This window comes from Canis lupus, chromosome 9, assembly GCF_011100685.1.
Source record: "Canis lupus familiaris isolate Mischka breed German Shepherd chromosome 9, alternate assembly UU_Cfam_GSD_1.0, whole genome shotgun sequence".
Lineage (NCBI taxonomy): Eukaryota > Metazoa > Chordata > Mammalia > Carnivora > Canidae > Canis > Canis lupus.
In genome coordinates, this window is record NC_049230.1 from 19,828,154 (window position 1) to 19,846,688 (window position 18,535).

The following is an 18,535-nucleotide window of genomic DNA, read 5'->3' on the forward strand; positions in this document are numbered from 1 at the left end:
ATATACAATGAACTCCTAAGGATCCATCAACTATCTTCCATAATTATCATCAACAAATGACTAATCTTATTATAGCTATACCCGTTTGCTATTGGATTATTTTGACAGACAGCTATTACTTCATCCATAAAATTGAGCATATTAAGTCTTTAAAAAAACCAAGACTTTTTGAAAACTATAATCCCATCATCATGCCTAAGAAGTTAGGAATTCTGTAACTGAATGTCTACTCTGGTCAGTTTTTTTTTTCTTTAAAGGTTTTATTTCTAAGCAGTCCCTGCACCCAACATGGGGCTTGAACCTACGATCCCCAGATCAAGAGCTGCATACTCTACTGACTGAGCTGGCCAGGCGCCTCTCATTGTTTTTAATTAAAAGTTTTACTTACTGATGAGTCGTTAGATTGGCTTGTTCTTATGACTTTATGAAAAAATCATTTGTTAAAATCTAAACCCAAGCTGTAATGAAAAAGGTAATCTTTTAAACATTCATCAGCAAATCTTTAAAAAAAACCTCTTCAGGGGATCCCTGGGTGGCGCAGTGGTTTGGCGCATGCCTTTGGCCCAGGGCGCGATCCTGGACACCCGGGATCGAATCCCACGTCGGGCTCCCGGTGCATGGAGCCTGCTTCTCCCTCTGCCTGTCTCTGCCTCTCTCTCTCTCTCTGTGACTATCATAAATAAATAAAAAAAAAATTAAAAAGAATAAAATAAAAAAACCTCTTCAAATAACCAGATTCTGCTCTAGGCACAGGGGGTAGGAGATGAACAAGACTAAGTCTCAGGAGTTTGCAGCCTAATGGGGGAGGGAGCAAAAGGGTTGAGAAAAGCTGGGCTCTAGACACATGGCTAGTAATGTGTCAGAGCTGTAACAGTGAGCAAATAATTTAACACCTGAACTTTTAGCTCAATTTGTAAAATGAGTCAAATAAAAACATGTGCCCAAGTTCTCTGAAAATGTTACTCAAATATAAAAATCATTACAATAAACCAGTCTTTAGAAGCCAAATGCACTTAAAAAGGACATTGAACTCTCTGAGGATCAGGGATTTTTTTTTTTAAGATTTTATTTATTTATTCATGAGAGACACACAGAGAGAGGCAGAGACACAGGCAGAGGGAGAAGCAGGCTCCATGCAGGAAACCTGATGTGGGACTCGATCCTGGATCTCCAGGATCATGCCCTGGGCTGAAGGCAGGCGCTAAACCTCTGAGCCACTCCGGGATTCTGGATCAGGGATTTTTTAAATCCCAAAACAATTACCCTTCAAATTTTTCCATTCTTTGTCTTTTAAAACCTAGTTCTTTGAAAATGTTACTCAAATATAAAAATTATTACAATAAATCAGTCTTTAGAAGCCATATGCACCGGCCTGTGTGGAACAATAAAATTGAGATTGTCCTTAAAAAGGACATTGGAAAAAAAAAAAAAAAAGGAAAAAGTTAAAAAAAAAAGGACATTGAACTCTGAGGATCTGGGATTTTTTTGATTCCAAACAATTACCCTCCAGTTTTTTCATTCTTTGTCTTTTAAAACCTAGAGCCAAGTTCACTACCAAAAGAATGACCAGTTTCTAGCACTAATCTGCCGTCATCTAGTATTCATTCATATAGAATGCAATTCTTCCGGTTCTTAAAATTTGGACAGATTTTGTCAACTCCCCAGATTCTTGGGCAAAAAATATTAGGGAAATGAAGTAATTGATTCAGTCAGCCAAAAAGTGGGTATTCTGAAACACATTCTCACTTTTCAACTTCTGAGAAACACTTCCACACTTTTGAGAGTCCAGAAGGAAGGAAACTAATCTAACTCCCCTTTTCTCAAATTACACAATTAAAATTAGTTTAGATGCCTTGGAGCTCATCCAGCTGGTAAGCTAATGAGAGAAAACAGGAAGTGGGGGACTCTAGCTAAGCTGGATCACATCCAGGTCTTCATAAAGAATTGCCTATTTCTTTTTGGCTTTTATGTGAAAATTCTTTCAGCAAGAGCATTAATCTTGAACTTGTAGAAATACCAAAGCTACGGTTAGCACCATCTGTCCTTGTAGGTTTAAAGCCAGTAAAGTCAGGTGGCTGGGACCAAGGCCTTCGGCTTTCAAAACTGCCATTATTGTAAGTTCACGCCACTGGCTCACCTCTACTTGGCACATGTCAGTTTTTCCTCTACATCGGTTTTTCAGGATGCCAGAAATCCCGTTAATGAAGCAGACCTGGGAACCCGAGCTTTGGTTACTCTCTCTGCCGAAGGCCTGACAAGCTATCCGGGGGTTAAAATATGTGACTAATAGCCGGGTGTTAGACAAAAAACAAAAACGGTGTCTTTCCAATACCAGAGATCCCTAAGGAGACTTTTTTTTTTTTTTTTTTATGAGATTCTCAACAAGCAGAGGGGGATGGGACTGGGAGGCTGTGTGACAATGTCATTTTTTTTTTCTTGCAGATTTTATCCTAGTCTTCCAGTTAATGTTTCCAAGCACTCCTCGTCCCCAAAACAGTGTCACCACCCTCTGAGGACTCTCTCATTTTTTTGCCTGGGCCCCCTTTTTGCTAGGGAGTCTCGGTCTTCCATCAGCAGATGCCGAGCGTTCTGAGCCACGGACCCTCATCCTTCTGGCAGTGTCCGCTCCCTCGGCCACTCGGCCCGAACGGCTCTCTCATCTGGTCACTGACAAGACTGGCTGCCCCCAGACACGGAAAAAGTCCCTTTTTTGCAGGATTCCTTCTTTAAGCTTCCCCAACCGTCTCAATGGGAATGTGTTCCCACCCCTCCGTAACCGCAGCTGCTTCCTTACCAGCTCCCCGCCCCCGGGGGGCGCCTGCCGGAGGCCAATGCAAGAACCGTTCGCTGCCAGCTCTGCTGCTATCCCTGCGGGGCGAATCTAACATGGCGGACAGAAATAAGGGCCTAGTCCCCAGTTTCTGAGTTTCCGACAAGGTGATTGGCTCTTACCAATTGTCCCTCAACACTACCATCCCACTGATTGGTCGAGCCTGCGTGGCAGGGGTGGGGCAAGAGCTGCCAGAACAGCACAACAACAACAAACATTGAGGCAGAGGGGCGGAACTACGAGTGCGCAGTCATGAGCCAGAGCCCATTTCCCCTTCCCAGGTAAAATCGGCGCCCACCGCATTCCCTCAGGTCACTGACCTTAGTGGACTCCGTGCCCGAGACTCGCGTGGCTATATGGGAATTGTAGTCCTTCTGGGACTTGTAAGTTCTTTAGCCTATTCGCCGCTCTCAAGATACGAAAACCTAACACTCCAATCCATATCTGTTGACGTGCGTAAGCGCACGCAGTTCTTCAAGCTATCTACTGGCTTGCCGTGAGAATCGCGCCCGCTTCCGCTGTCGCAAGCGCCTCTCCAAAAGACTACAGTTTCCCAGGAACACCGTGGCGAAGGCCTTTCGATCCGCAATGCATGCTGGAAATCGTAGTTTTTCCCCACACAATTCTTTTATTTACCTAAACTAGAGCCTTCCATTGCGGCGGAAATGGTGAGGGAACAGGGCCCCTTTTTGCGACTGTCTCAGGCACTATCTTGCGCTCATATTCGGGCCTCAGGCAGTGATTCCAGCCATCTCTGTGACGTGATAAGCCCAGAGTGGAAACCCAAGGTGAGGGGGCAGGGGCCTAATAGAAAACTTGGGAAAGATTCTTTCTCTTCCGTCTCTTTCTAATTACGTTACTCAGGGAAAGAATTGATGACCAATCGAGAGCCCGGAGAGACTCTCGGCTCTTTCTGCTCCGCCCTTCCGCAACGTGTTTCGATCTCTGATTCTGAGAGGCTCTTGCTGAGTGGCTGCGGCCAGTTTCCGTGGCAACAGGAAAGCGCGGGAATTACAGGCAAATTGAAAGTGCGACTGCGCGGCGCGAGCTCGCTAAGGCTTTCTTGAGTGAGGGCAGTCCGGGGGTTTTTCATAGAACTGGGCCTCTGGGCCTGGGAAACCCGGACGCTTCGCTCTGGGTGAAGGTGAGAGACTCCACAGGAAGGGAGAGGACCCACGGGGTGCTCCGAGGGCAGGAAACAGGTGTGGAGTGTGGGAGAACAAGATGGGTATTACCTGGCAAGGACAGGCAGAGGGTGGAGCCTGAGAAGCCCAAGACGTTGAGTCTGGGGAAATCGCGGGGACAGGGGCACTTTGTGGGTCCCTGAGCAGGGGAGGCACTGAGGATAAGGCAAGGGGGGCAGGGTGTGTCCGAGGGGGAATCCTAATGGCAAGAACTGGAATGTATCCTGAGGGTAACATCATAGTATAAAATGACAGGCTGGTATATGTGAGATGGAGATCTTGAGGAAGGAAAGGGCAGGGATATGTCTGAGAATAAGAGTAGGCTGGATTTTGTGGGAGGGAGAGTCCTTAAGAAAGAACTGGCTTCATACGCGCTTCTGAGAAGGGACAAGAAGAAAGTAGAGGGGTGTCGGTAGTCACAGATGCTACTGGCGTGGACGGGCCGAAAGAGGATCCTGAGATGAATGCAGACCAGTGGGAAACACTGGGGAAGGGCAGAGGTGGGGAGCGTTGGTTGGAGTTGGTTTTGTTTTTGTTGAGTTTGGTTTTCAGCAAGAAAAAGAAAAAAGCCAGGATGATTGGAGAAAGATGAGACTACCTTTACTCACCTAGTCACCCCACCGTGGCTTTCTTTTTCTTGGAGAGAGGAAAAGACCAAAAGGAAGTGGTTTGCAGGCTTTATGTGGGCGGTGGGGGCGAGGGAGGGAATTTAAATGGTCTTAATTACAAAAAAAATTACATTTCAAAGTAAAAGAAATGAAATTTTGTCATTAATTCTGTGCTTGGTATAATTTTAAAGTACTCCAATCTTACATTTCTTATTTAAAAATGACATCTAATGAAACTAGGCTGTTCTTATAAACCTTTTGAAGTGATGTGTGTGTAGGCATGCAAATATACACATAGATATTTAAGCTTATGCTTTAAAATTCATTGGAACAGGAAAAAATGGATTTATCTGCGGATCGTGTTGAAGAAGTACAAAATGTTCTTAATGCTATGCAGAAAATCTTAGAGTGTCCAATATGGTAAGTAGACAGAAGAGTTTATTACTTTAAGATCCTTCCCTACTTGATTATATCCTATGCAAATAAGTAGAATTGACCTTGCATATATTAAGGAGAAAAAATTGTAATATCTATGAAGATTAGACTATTAAAGTTGTTTTTCTTAACTCAGGAGCTTTGGAAATCCAGGATATTACTCTTTTTCTCCACTCTGCCTCTTCCCTTTTTACTCCCTTAACTTATTCAGCCCCCCATCTTTCCTTTCCTATCTTTCTTTGCTTACAGATTGTCTTGATCGATTCTACTTTGGGGCAGAGATCTGGTTTGGAGTAAGTGGCACTTGGCCTTTTCTTTTCTTTTCTTCTTTTCTTTTCTTTTCTTTTCTTTTCTTTTCTTTTCTTTTCTTTTTTCTTTCTTTTCTTTTCTTTCTTTTTTCCTTTCCTTTCCTTTTTCCTTCCCTTCTCCTTCCCCTTCCCTTCCCTTCTCCTTCCCTTCCCTTCCTTTTCCTTTTTTTTTTTTTTTTTAAAGATTTTATTTATTTATTCATGATAGTCACAGAGAGAGAGAGAGAGAGGCAGAGACACAGGCAGAGGGAGAAGCAGGCTCCATGCACCGGGAGCCCGACGTGGGATTCGATCCCGGGTCTCCAGGATCACACCCCGGGCCAAAGGCAGGCGCCAAACCGCTGCGCCACCCAGGGATCCCGCCCTTCCTTTTTCCTTCCCTTCCCTTCCCCTTCCCCTTCCCCTTCCCTTCCCTTCCCTTCCCTTCCCCTTCCCTTCCTTCCCTTCCCTTCTCCTTCCCTTCCCTTCCTTTTTCCTTCCCTTCCCTTCCCTTCCCTTCCCTTCCCTTCCCTTCCCTTCCATTCCATTCCATTCCCTTCCCTATTTTTAAAATTTTGGGCAGCCCAGGTGGCTCAGTGGTTTAGTGCCACCTTCAGTCCAGGGTGTGATCCTGGGGACCCAGGATCGAGTCCCACATCGGGCTCACTGCATGGAGCCTGCTTCTCCCTCTGCCTCTCTTTCTCTCTCTCTCTCTCTCTCTCTCTCTGTCTCTCATGAATAAATAAATACAATCTTAATTTTTTATTTTTATTTTTATTTGTTCATGAGAGACATAGGCAGAGGGAGAAGAAGCAGGCTCCCTGTGGGGAGCCTGATGCAGGATTCAATCCCAGGACCCCAGGATCTTGCCCTAAGCCAAAGCAGACCTCAACCACTGAGCCACCCAGGAGTCCCGCACTTGACCTTTTCATCCAGCCTCTAAAAACAACTCAATCACTTAGAATGGGCATAGTTAATAATAGCAAAGTAAAATCACAAATGATTTGTGCTTGTGAGTGGGTGGGTCTTTGATTGAACTAGCCCCTAAAAATAAAATCTTAAAAAAACAAAACAAAACAGAATACTGCAAATCATCAAAGGCTTCTTTTTGAGTTGAGGCATAATTTACATACAGTGAAATGCAGAGATCTTGAGTGTGCAAGTCAATGAGGTTTGACAAAGTGTATATATCTGGGTAATGCAGTCAAGATATAGAATATTTCTATCACTCCAGGAAGTTCTCTTGTGTGTATTCAGGAGCTTTTAATTGCTGACCCTCTGTGACCTTTGGAGGCCTATGGCTAGAACTTTATTTCGCTATAATTAGTTTCTTGTATAATTTTATATTTTTTATTTTACTCATTTAAAAGCATTACTCTGAGAAGGATATTCATGGGCTTCATCAGCTGCCAAAGGGAGTCTATGGCTCAACAAAGGTTATGAACTCCAAGCAGTCAGGAGATGATATCTATAGCATTTGCTAAATCTACAATACCTCAGAGTGTCTTGGTGAAAAGCCCTAAAGGAACCTTAGAAAAATTGTTGTCTACGCTTTTCTATCTTATTCCTTTTACTCTGGTCAGTCTGGCCTCTTGGGTTTTTTTGTTTTTGTTTTTGTTGTTTAAGTAGGCTCCACACCCAGCCCAATGTGGGGCTTGAACTCACAACCCTAAGATCAAGACCTGAGCAGAAATCAAGAGTTGGATACTTAACTGATTGAGCCATTCAGGCACTCATGGTCATTCTGGCCTCTTAACTCTTCAACATAAAACATACTCTCCTGCCTGAGCTTTTATGCTTGTTGTTCCCTCTGTCTGAAAAGTTCTGCCCCTGATAATTGCATGGCTTACAGATCTTAATTAAAATACCACCTTTTAAAAGAGGCATTTCCAGACAACCCTATTTAAAATGACAATGGCAACACCATTACACCCAACACACTCTTTATTTCCCCTTCCTGTCCCCTCTCCCGCACCCCCGCATAGCTTTTATCTAACATTCTGTAAAATTTATTCTTCTTTTTACCCTTATAGGACTTAAATTCCATGAAGGCAGGGGTTTGTTTTGTTTACTTCTGTCTCCTTAGAATAGTGCACCCGGGACATAGTAGCCACTCACTAAACGTTTGTCAAAGGTATAAAATAATAAGCTAAATTGGTTCTTTGATAGTTTAATGTTTTTTAGTATGGTGATGGTTGGTGGTGGGTGATATTCAAAAAATAAATTGGAAAGCTGCACCTATTGCCCCTTACATTCAATAAAGGAGAGTAACTTCAAGTATATTTCTCTTTGTACTTCAAAGTTGTCATATTTGGAGTCAAGTAAATAAGATTAAAGAAAATACAAGTTGTGTTTCCAGAGATACACGATTTATAAGTAACCCTCCTTTCCCTTATCCCTCAACATTTCAGCTAAATAAAAACAAGAGCTAAAGGAGATTTATAGCTTACTTTATGAATCATCAGAGCCAGAGAAGCAGGAAATGACAACTGGAAAAAAATTGCTTTAGAAAAAGCATAAAACTTAACTCATGATGATTACAAAGAGTGATCAAAAAGTCCTCAATAGTGTGGCATTGGGGTCCATTTATTTTACGTTTCCATGAGACTCAGTCATAAAAGCATAATGTTCTTTCTCATTCTGGCAAATTAAACCATCAGTTAAAAAACCCAGATACAGGGGATCCCTGGGTGGCGCAGCGGTTTAGCGCCTGCCTTTGGCCTAGGGCGTGATCCTGGATACCCGGGATCGAATCCCACGTCGGGCTCCCGGTGCATGGAGTCTGCTTCTCCCTCTGCCTGTGTCTCTGCCTCTCTCTCTCTCTCTCTCTCTCTGTGTGTGTCGAATCCCACGTCGGGCTCCCGGTGCATGGAGTCTGCTTCTCCCTCTGCCTGTGTCTCTGCCTCTCTCTCTCTCTCTCTCTCTCTCTCTGTGTGACTATCATAAATAAATAAAAAAAAAAAAAAAAAAAAAACCCAGATACATAAAAAGTACAGATGCAAGAATGAAAGTTAATGCTAAATTTTCATTTTCAGTTAGCTATTGTGTTTTCCAGCTCATTTTTAAAAATCTATTTTATGTCAACAAAGACTTAGACTTTTAAACTAAAACTTTTCTTTAAAAAATTTTTTTTTAAAGATTTTGTTTATTCATTAGAGATAGAGAGGCAGAGACATAGGCAGAGGGAGAAGCAGGCTCCTTGCAGGGAGCCCATTGTGGGACTCAATCCTGAGACTCCAGATCATGCCCTGGGCCAAAGGGAGGCACTTAACTGCTAAACCAGGCAGGGGATCCCTGGGTGGCGCAGCGGTTTGGCGCCTGCCTTTGGCCCAGGGTGCGATCCTGGAGACCCGGGATCGAATCCAACGTCGGGCTCCCTGTATGGAGGCTGCTTCTCCCTCTGCCTATGTCTCTGCCTCTCTCTCTCTCGCTTGCTCTCTCTCTCTCTCTCTGTGACTATCATGAATAAATAAATAAAATCTTTAAAAAAAATAATAAAATAAACCATCCAGGCATTCCTAACCTAAAACTTTTCATTCTATTGTTGTTAAACCTTAAACTTGTTCAAATGGAAAGTTCTAGGATGGAAATTACACCTAGTCTACTTTTTGTTTATTTGCTTAACAGTCCCCTTGGGTCGCCTGGGTGGCTCAGTAGGTTGATCATCTGACCTCTGCTCTGGTCATGGTCTCAGGGTCCTAGGAATGATCCCCGTGTCTGCTCTGTGCTCAGCAGGGAGTCTGCTTCTCCCTCTCCCTCTTCCTCTGCCCCTCCCCCTGCTGGGCTCCTCTCTCTCTCAAATTAATTAATTAAAACAAAACAAAACAAAAAAACCCTGCCCAGAAAGAGTGTTACGATAGCTAGAGGGTAGGCTTTCCGCTTCTTTGAGGTCTTTCCAGCTAAAATACCTTCTGCTGGCCTCTAACTAAATTACCATTGGTGTTTATTTCTGATTATTGGTAGTTCTTTCTAACTTTTTACACATGATTATATAAGACTTTTGACTTTCAGAAGAGTTTGCTAAAATGTGTATCCTGGTGAGTACCTAACCCAGTTTCTCTTTCCAGTCACTTACCCATGTTGGAAACCCAAAATGCAAATACGCGGTAAGTTTAAAATATTGCCTGACATGAAAAATGTTTAAAATATTTGAATGACTTTCATAGTAAACATTTACTTTCATCAGGATCTAGAAGAGGACCTTTTTCTTTTCATTCTCATTTCCTCAAGTTTTTTTTTCAACAGTCCTTACCTTTTCACATATTGAAGTTTTCATCTTCTTAAAATTTATGTTTACAGAATGTTTGTATAGCTTGGCTTATAATTACCATACTGAAACATAATTATTTCAGAGTTGAGTCAGTGGTGAGAATGAAAGCCATCTGGTATCATAGCTGAATCCAATTTCGCCTTTACTGAGAATTTGTTTGATATGTAGCTTATCTGAGGAATAGTGATTTAGTAGCAAATCAGAGTTCTCTTTTGTCGGTGGTTTTTCTTTTTAAAATCACATTAGGTCTGGATTAATAATTCTCACATTGGTACAGAGCATCTCAGATTGTGAACATTTTCCCAAGTAGCATTTACTTTTATTCTGACAATAACCCGAAGAGACTGGTAGAATGGGTGACAGAGAAGGAACCCTAGGTTCAGGTTGAGGGCTTGGCCTGAGATCATTCAGTTAAAAAAAGAGAACTGGTAGTAGAAACCTAGCCTTCTGACTTAATGTGGTATTTTCGTCTTGGTTACCTGTGCTGCGTCAGAAGCTCTGGGATCACAAGAGTTGTGTTACCAAACCTTTCACAACAAGGCTATTGTCCCCCATCTTTTCTTGTACTCCTTTTCTAAAAAGTGAAACACATAATGAAAAGACCCGCATTCCTGCCACACACAGGTTGCTTGTTCTTTGATATCCTGGCAGGACTGTACCAAAATGCTATTGCTGAAGCTCTTATTCAGAATGAAAGATGAAGACTTAAGATGAACTATAGGTTCCTACCTGCCTGTCTGACCTCTTCCACTAGTGCTTACCCCACAGCTTGCTCGCTGACCTTCAGAAACACCAGACAGGGTCCTACTCAGAGTCTGCCCTCTCTGCTCCCTCTGCTGGAATGTAATTCTCCCCAATTGTTGCGCAGTGTGTTTCCTCACATGCAACTGTCTGCGAATGTCACCTTCTTAGTGAGGCCTTTTCTGGCTAATCTGTATACAACCCCCCTCCACATACACACAGCAGTTCCCATCCCTGTTACTGGGCTTTATTTTTATCCTTAGCTCTTATTCCCATATGTTCTCATTTAATTCTCCGTTAACTGTCTTACTGCAACTAGAATGGAAGATCTATGAGGACAGGCTTTGTTTTGTTGTACCTACATCTCCAGGAACAGTACTTGCATATAGTAACTGGCCAATAAACCCTTGTTCTATTAGCAAATGAAATAATCTCAGGAAGGCACTAAGATTTTTGTGAATAGACCAGTAAGGATAGGAATTTGGGTGACGAATTTCCTTTTCCCAAATTTTAATAGTTTTCTAAATTTTTTTATTCTCTAAAGTTTTTTCAGTATTTATTACATTGGTTTTTTTACAGTAATCACAAGCCAAGAATCATGTACCTCCTAAAGTAACATAATAAAAGTCCTAGAACATAGTACCACCTATAAAGTGTTCATGCCAAAAAATTGAACCTGAATTTGATTGAGCCTGTAGGTCTGGTTTGTAGGAAATAGAGGCTAAAGAATATGTTAAACCACATCATAGGGTTACAATTAGTAAAATCCAGAATGTGGAAAATGGTACAGATCAAAGGACCTACTTTTTAAGATAAATGACAAGGTGGAAAAAGGAGGTGAAATCTATAGATTAAGAGATACTTGAGACATATCAACCAAAAGCAATGCATGGATCTTGTTTGAATCCTGATCTAAATGTAATTATTAAATTTTAAGAGACAGTGAGAGAAAATGGAATGTTGTAATATCAGATGACATTAAGGGAAATAATTATTTTTATTTATTTACTTATTTATTTTTAAAGATTTTATCCATTTATTCATAAGAGACACACACAGAGAGAGAGAGAGGCACAGACACAGGCAGAGAGAGAAGCAGGCTCCACGCAGGGAGCCCGACATGGGACTTGATCCCGGGTCTCCAGGATCACATCCTCAGCTAAACCGCTGAGCCACCTGGGCTGCCTGGAAATAATAATTTTTAAAAAGTTTATTTATTTGAGAGAGAATGTGGCAGGGAGGCACAGAAGGGGAGAGAGTCTTAAGCAGACTCCATGCTGAGTACAGAGCCTGACGTGGGGCTCAATCTCATGACCCTGAGACCAAAGCCTAAGCTGAAACCAAGAATTGGACACTTAACTGACTGTGCCATCCAGGTACCCCTAAAGGAAATTATTTTTTGAGAGTAATAATGGTTTCATGGTCATCTTAAAAATATCTTGGTCTATTTATTTATTTATTTATTTATTTATTTATTTATTTATTTATTTATTTATTTATGATTTTATTTATTTATTCACGAGAGACACAGAGAGAGAGGCAGAGACATAGACAGAGGGAGAAGCAGGCTCCCTGATCCTGGGACTCCAGGTTCATGCCTCAGGGCGTCTGCCCTGAGCCCAAGGCAGACGCCCAACTACTGAGCCATCCAGGCATCCCTATCTTTGTTTTCTTTAAAATATGTTCTGAAAATATGGATAAAATGAATGACTCTTGGGTTTTTTTTTTTTTTTTTTTTAAGATTTTATTTATTTATTCATGACAGACACACAGAGAGAGGCAGGGACACAGGCAGAGAGAGAAGCTAGCGCCTCGCAGGGAGCCTGATGCAGGACCCGATCCCGGTTATCCAGGATCAGGCCCTGGGCTGAAGCCGGCGCTAAACCACTAAGCCACCCGGGCTGCCCCTTGGGATTTTTTTTAAATAATCTGGAGTTTAGCCAGGTGTTCATATGGATTTAATAAGACTGGCTTTGGAAAAAAAAAAAAAAAAAAAGACTGGCTTTGAGTCAATAATCATTGTAACTGAGTGATGGCACATGGAGTTCATTTTACTATTTTACTTGTGTGAATGCTTGAAGTTTTCTGTATTAAGAAACTTAAGGGGTGCCTGGCTGGCTCAATCCGTAGAGCACATGCAGCTCTTCATTATGAGTTTGATCCCCACATTGGGTGTAGAGATTACTCTTAAAAAATAAATAAAAAGACAGTCACACGCAAAAAAAAAAAGTTCTGTGAGGGAATTCAAAAGAAATAAAAGAAGTTTGTTGTCTTCATGGAGTGTAAAGTTTAGTTAAAATATAGGATGTCCCTCCCCAAAGATAGCTAAAAAAAAATTGTATCAATGAAAAGTAGTTAATGTTGGCTAACCTTTTAAATGCTAAAGATAATAGAGAGTAATGAAAAGAGTTATAAATTCTGTTTTGATAGCTGAAAGCTCAGGAAAATAAGGATCATATTCTCTGCTCTATTTTTGGCTCCTAAGTGCAGCGGATGTTTAATAAATATTTATTATATGAATTTAAAGCCGTACTTTGACTCAGTTGTCGCAGCTTAAAGTTGTGCTTGTTTACCAAGAATGTATTTATTTTGAAATGAATTACTGAGGCTTCTTTCTTTTTTTCCCCCCCTATCCTTCTAGTCTGGAGTTGATCAAAGAGCCTGTTTCTACAAAGTGTGATCACATATTTTGCAAGTAAGTTTGAATGTTTGATGTGGCTCCATTATTAGCTTTTGTGCCACAACACAGGAAATATCTAATTTTAGAGAAGCTTTAGCTACTAAGGTTAAGTGAATAAGAAAAATCTAACTCTGTAATTCTGCCTCAGAGTACTTAGCAAGCCATCGGAAGTCAGTTGTAACCATAGTTCCTGGGAAAATATTGGCATATTTAACTGGTGGGCTATGAAATCATTTTGCACAGTTGTTTGTTTTTGTGTCCATGGGTGAAAGTAGATTGCAAGCTATTGTGCAATAAGTAAATTGTGCTTCAGCCTTCCTGGTTTCCCCTTTCTGTTTTTTCTGTCTGTTCCTCTGCTTTCTCCCTTGTAAGGTTCAATGTTTGCCGGCTTCGTAATCCCCTGTGAAGCAAGGCGAGCATCTGATAGCAGTTTATAGTTAGGCTGAAATTCATTCATACCAACGATTCAAGTTATATTTACATTTTTAAGGATCTTGCCTTTTGAAAATGTTTCTTGATGAAAGAATTTGGGTGATTTGAGAACACCTACCAAATGATTAGAACAAGGGGGAGGTTCTATCCTCTCCCTGTTGTTAGGCTGTGATTGAGACTTGCTCTGAATGCCAACTAATCGGTTTTTAGGTATTTTTCCTTTTTTTTAATTGGAAAAGCAAGCCCATGTCCATGGTAATGAGTTTACTAGCACAAAAGGTTATATGATGCAGAGCCTGTTTCCCTCCTATCCCAAGACCACTGCTTCTCCCTTCCCTCCATCTCCACACACAACATGGAGCTCAAACGTCCAACCTGGTGATCAAGAGTTGCATGCTCTGCTGACTGAGCCCTCAGGAATTTTTATTTATTTATTTATTTTTAGGAATTTTTTAAATTCAGGAGTTTTTAACTTGGGGTTTGTTAATGATTTTCATGACCGTCCAAGAGTTATATTCAGTTTTATTTTTTAAAGATTTTATTTATTTCATGAGAGACACACACAGAGAGAGAGAGAGAGAGAGGCAGAGACATAGGCAAAAGGAGAAGCAGGCTCTATGCAGGAAGATCCTGGGACTCGATCCTGGGACTCCAGGATCATGCCCCAGGCTGAAGACCGGAGCTAAACCGCTGAGCCACCCGGGCTGCCCTATATTCAGTTTTAAATTTAATTGTATTAAAAGCTCTAGGCATGTGCAGTTTTCTGGGAAAGACAGCCCATAAGTTTCATCGGATTCTTAGAATGTTTCCATAACATAAAAAACGTGAAGAGCTTCTGTAATAAGGATACTGAGAACTGGCTGAAACTGAAGGACACCTGTTCCCTCTGGAGGGATATCTGAACACAAGTCTACCAGCTAGCTGGCCCCTTCCTTCCTCTGAATTCTACCTTATTCTTCCTATTCATCTGTCCCAACAAGGGATGGAGCCCATTCCCACTGCCTCTCACCCCTTTCCCATGCCACTCCACTGTCCTAGGTCTGCTCCCATGATTTTCTTTCTGATTCCTGAGGCCCTTCTCCCCATTGGGTACCAAGGTAGCACAGCATTATCACTCTGCTTTTTTTTTAGTTTTAAAAAAAAAAAAAGAATTTTTAGTTTTTTGGCCGCTGGAGGGAAGCTTCTCAAACTGTTGTGGTATAGAACTGGCTTCTTTAAGATTGATACTTTTGTAAAAAAAAAAAAAAATTTAAGTTTCAGAATTGGAGTGCCTGGGTGGTTCAGTTGGTTAAGCAGCTGCCTTTGTCTCAGGTCATGATCCTGGAGTCCTGGGATTGAGTCCTGCTCAGCAGGGAGCCTGGTTCTCCCTCTCCCTCTGCCCCTCTTACCACTTGAGCTCTTTGTTTCTCTCTGTCAAATAAAATCTTTAAAAAATAAATTAATTAAGTCCCAGGATTTAAAAAGTTCTAGATAGATGAAAATTAACTTTTTAAATGCTGGGACTTTCACTGTTTCTTTATGAGAATCTTTCTGAAATCTACTGTATGCTTTCCTGTAGCCTTGAGTAATGAATATATAATGTTAAAGTGAGTAAAAAAAGAGATTATATTGTGAACATTCATTACTTTAGAGCTTGTGGAAGAAGGAAATTACAGGCAGAGTAAATAATATGAGCAAAGGTATGAAGAAAAGGAAGTAGACTGTCATGGGGGAGGGGAGAAACTAACTTTGCATACACATATAGGAGTTGTGTTGGAAGAGGAAGGAGCCCTCAGGGGGGAGAGGACATTTTGCAAGTGAAAGAAAGTCCAGGAGGATACGGGAAGAAGGGATTGGAAATAGCAAATAGATGCAAGAAAGAGTTCTTCTTTATGAACAGTAATGAAGGAAGAGGACAGTGATTCTGGACAAAATTCTGCAAGATTTTGAGGTAGGGTAGGGAGGTTGTTGAGAGAGTTTGAGCTCGATGAAGTTGGAGGTGGAGACAGCTATTGAGACCAAGAGGGTTAAGGTTGGTAACTGTGGGAGACTGAGAAAGGCTTGTGTCTCCCGATATGGAGAGTATGATCAGCAGAAGAACCAGCAGTATTTTAAATGGTATATTAAAATCAAAGGTTTAGCATAATGCCTATATGTTCGATTGACTTTTTCATGCAATCTCCTCTGTAATACCTCTGTAATCTGAGTAACACCTTGATCTCTGTGATGGCAAAGCTGGGGGAAAGACTCAGCATTAATTGTATTCATCGTATTTCCTTGGGATGAATTCTAATTGCTAATGATAAAGCCGCTTTATTAACTAGGGGGAGCTTCTAGTTTTGAAATCTTTCCTGAGACACACAAAAAAGATAAGAGTACCAATCTATGAAAAAATTACTTAGGCCATCCCACGTGTTAGCTTGTAGTTTCTACACAACAAATGAAATGTGTAATACTTTTTGGAAGGTCTAGAACCACATCATCCAAAAGAGATATAATAGCCATAAAAGTAACTTAAATTTTCTGCTAGTCTCATAAAGAGTGCAGTTGTCATTGCATATTTGTATATTTTAATTATCAAATTCTGTCATTTCTTAATATAAGCAATATATGTTTTTAAGATTTTATTTATTCATGAGAAACACAGAGAGGCAGTGACATAGGCAGGGAGAAGCATGCTTCCCCTGGGGAGCCTGAAGCAAGACATGATCCCAGGACTATAGGATCACTACCTAAACCAAAGGCAGAGATGCTCAACCCCTGAGCCACGCAGGCGCCCCATCAATATATAATTATTAATGAGATATTTGATATTTTTTGCAGTAAGTTTCCAAAAACTCATGTTTTTCCATGCCTCTGGTACATCTTAGTTCTAACTAGCCACATTTCAAGTGCCCAGCCACACATAGCTAGTGGCTGCTGTATTAGACAATATAGCACCAAGAACTTACTTCTCAAAGAGGCATTCATGGGCCTGTAGCAACCACATCTCATAGGAACTTGCTAGAATCTCAGCCCTACCCCAAACATACTGAATCAGAATCTATATTTTATTTTATTTTATTATTGCTATTTTTTAAGCATTTTATTTTCAAGTAATCTCTATATCCAACATGGGGCTCGAATTTACAACCCCGAGATCAGGATTTGCAAGTTCTACCAACTGAGTCAGCCAAGTGCCCCAGAATCTGCATTTTAACAAGAGTCAAGAAATTCTTCTGTACATGAGAGTTTGAAAAGCAGTGGGAGCATGAAAGGAATTGTTGCCATTTATTCTTTTTTTTTTTTAAGATTTTATTTGACAGTGCTGGGGTGCCCGGGTGGCTCAGCGGTGGAGCGCCTGCCTTGGGCCGGGGGCGTGATCCTGGAGACCCGGGATCGAGCCCCGCATTGGGCTCCCTACAGGGAGCTTGCTTCTCCCTCTGCCTGTGTCTCTGCCTCTCTCTGTGTCTCTCATGGATAAATAAAATATTTTTTTTAAAAAAAGAAGATTTTATTTGACAGTGCAAGAGAGAACAAGCACGGGGAAAGGTAGAAGCAGGCTCCCTGTTGAGCAAAGAGTCTGATGTGGGGCTCAATCCCAGGACCCTGAGATCACCTGAGCCGAAGGCAGACAGTTAACCAACTGAGCTACCCAGTCACCCCTATTGCCACTTTTTTTTTTTTTTTTTTTTAATGATAGTCACAGAGAGAGAGAGAGAGGCAGAGACACAGGCAGAGGGAGAAGCGGGCTCCATGCACCGGGAGCCCGATGTGGGACTCGATCCCGGGTCTCCAGGATCGCGCCCTGGGCCAAAGGCAGGCGCCAAACCGCTGCGCCACCCAGGGATCCCCCTATTGCCACTTATTCTTTAGATTTTATCTTTTTAAGTTAAAATGCTTTATATGATGATGTTAGACGCTATCTGTCCTTTACTGGGTTTGGGGGATTGTAAAAAGATGGGGAATGAAGAATGCAAAAACTATCCACTCTGAAAAGCGGAGCCCCTGGATGGCGCAGTCAGTTGGGCGTCAGACTCTTGGTTTCATCTAGGTCGTGAGATCCAGCCCCACAACCAGCTCCATGCTAAGCCTGGAATCTACTTGAGATTCTCTTCTCCCTCTACCCACCTCCCCACCCCCTGCTGCACTTATGTGTACTTATATGCACATGTGCTTTCTTTCTCTCTTCCGGTCTTTATTTCCTTTAACTAGGGACCATATTGGTTCATGATTTTAGCTCTTTTCAGAGGAATCCAGGGTACCCAATGTAATTGTAGGAAGCCAAAAATCATCCTGCCCTTATTTTGCCCAGACTTAGAACTATTAATTTATTGCTTCTTGCCAGGATAGATTTGGACCAGCAGCTCAAAATTAAATGAATTTCCATAATATTGTTAACCTGCTCAGGGTACAGAAGTGCCCAGAAATGAGTACTCTGAAAGTACCCCCCAAATTAGTTTGTGTCACTGTAATTTTACTGTTTCTTTAAAAATCTGACACCACCCTTCATAAAACATAGTACTTTGGCTTAAAATATGTATTGTCTTTCCTTAAGCTTTGGGCTTCAGAAATTGGAAGAGGCTGAGAACTTGGAGTGCCTGACTGGCTCAGTTAGTAGAGCATATGACTCTTGGTCTTGGGGTTGTAAATTTGAGCCCTATATTGGGTGTAGGGATTACTAAAAAATGCAATCTTAAAAAAAAAGAAGAAAACTCAGACATTTTTACTAAGAACCTCGTGTAGAACTTATATATGTGTGCTCTCATTTAATTGGAGCATCACATAGGCTCCCCAGAGCTCTAAACAGAATTTAACAAATTATTCTCAGCCCTGAAAGATATACCAGTGTTCTGTTGGTCTGTTGGTACTTTGCTTAGCTTAGTCTTTTCAAGTCATGTACAAGTTCATTTTTTCTTTTGAGTTGAGTTAACAACCTTGAGGTATCTGTTCTTTTTCTAGCATAAGGAAAGATTGAAACCTGTATCTTGGTTGATCTCTACTTACCTAGTTCCCCTGAATTATTTGTGTAATTGTTGTATGGGCTATAACACTTTAACATAGCTTGTCACTCTATGGCTTAGGTACTGTGTGTTGTAGTACTCTGTTC

The 18,535-nt window shown here is 41.5% G+C and overlaps 2 protein-coding genes across 4 annotated transcripts in view; one reads left to right on the forward strand and one right to left on the reverse strand.

Moving 5' to 3' along the window:
- NBR1 (NBR1 autophagy cargo receptor) overlaps positions 1-3,625 on the reverse strand; it is a 32,716-nt gene extending 29,091 nt beyond the window's left edge. Inside the window, exon 1 of one of the 3 annotated variants that reach the window (XM_038547202.1) lies at positions 3,151-3,625. The gene's annotated coding sequence lies outside the window, so the exon portion shown is untranslated. Of the gene's footprint in view, positions 1-2,794; positions 2,953-3,150 lie in introns of those variants that run through there. The other 2 variants (XM_038547204.1, XM_038547203.1) reach the window with 2 other exon arrangements.
- A 1,337-nt stretch (positions 3,626-4,962) lies between these two features.
- Positions 4,963-18,535, forward strand: part of BRCA1 (BRCA1 DNA repair associated) — a 63,671-nt gene continuing 50,098 nt past the window's right edge. Inside the window, 2 exon segments of the mRNA NM_001013416.1 lie at positions 4,963-5,042; positions 12,997-13,050. Of these exon segments, the coding sequence (NP_001013434.1) occupies positions 4,963-5,042; positions 12,997-13,050 (134 nt within the window).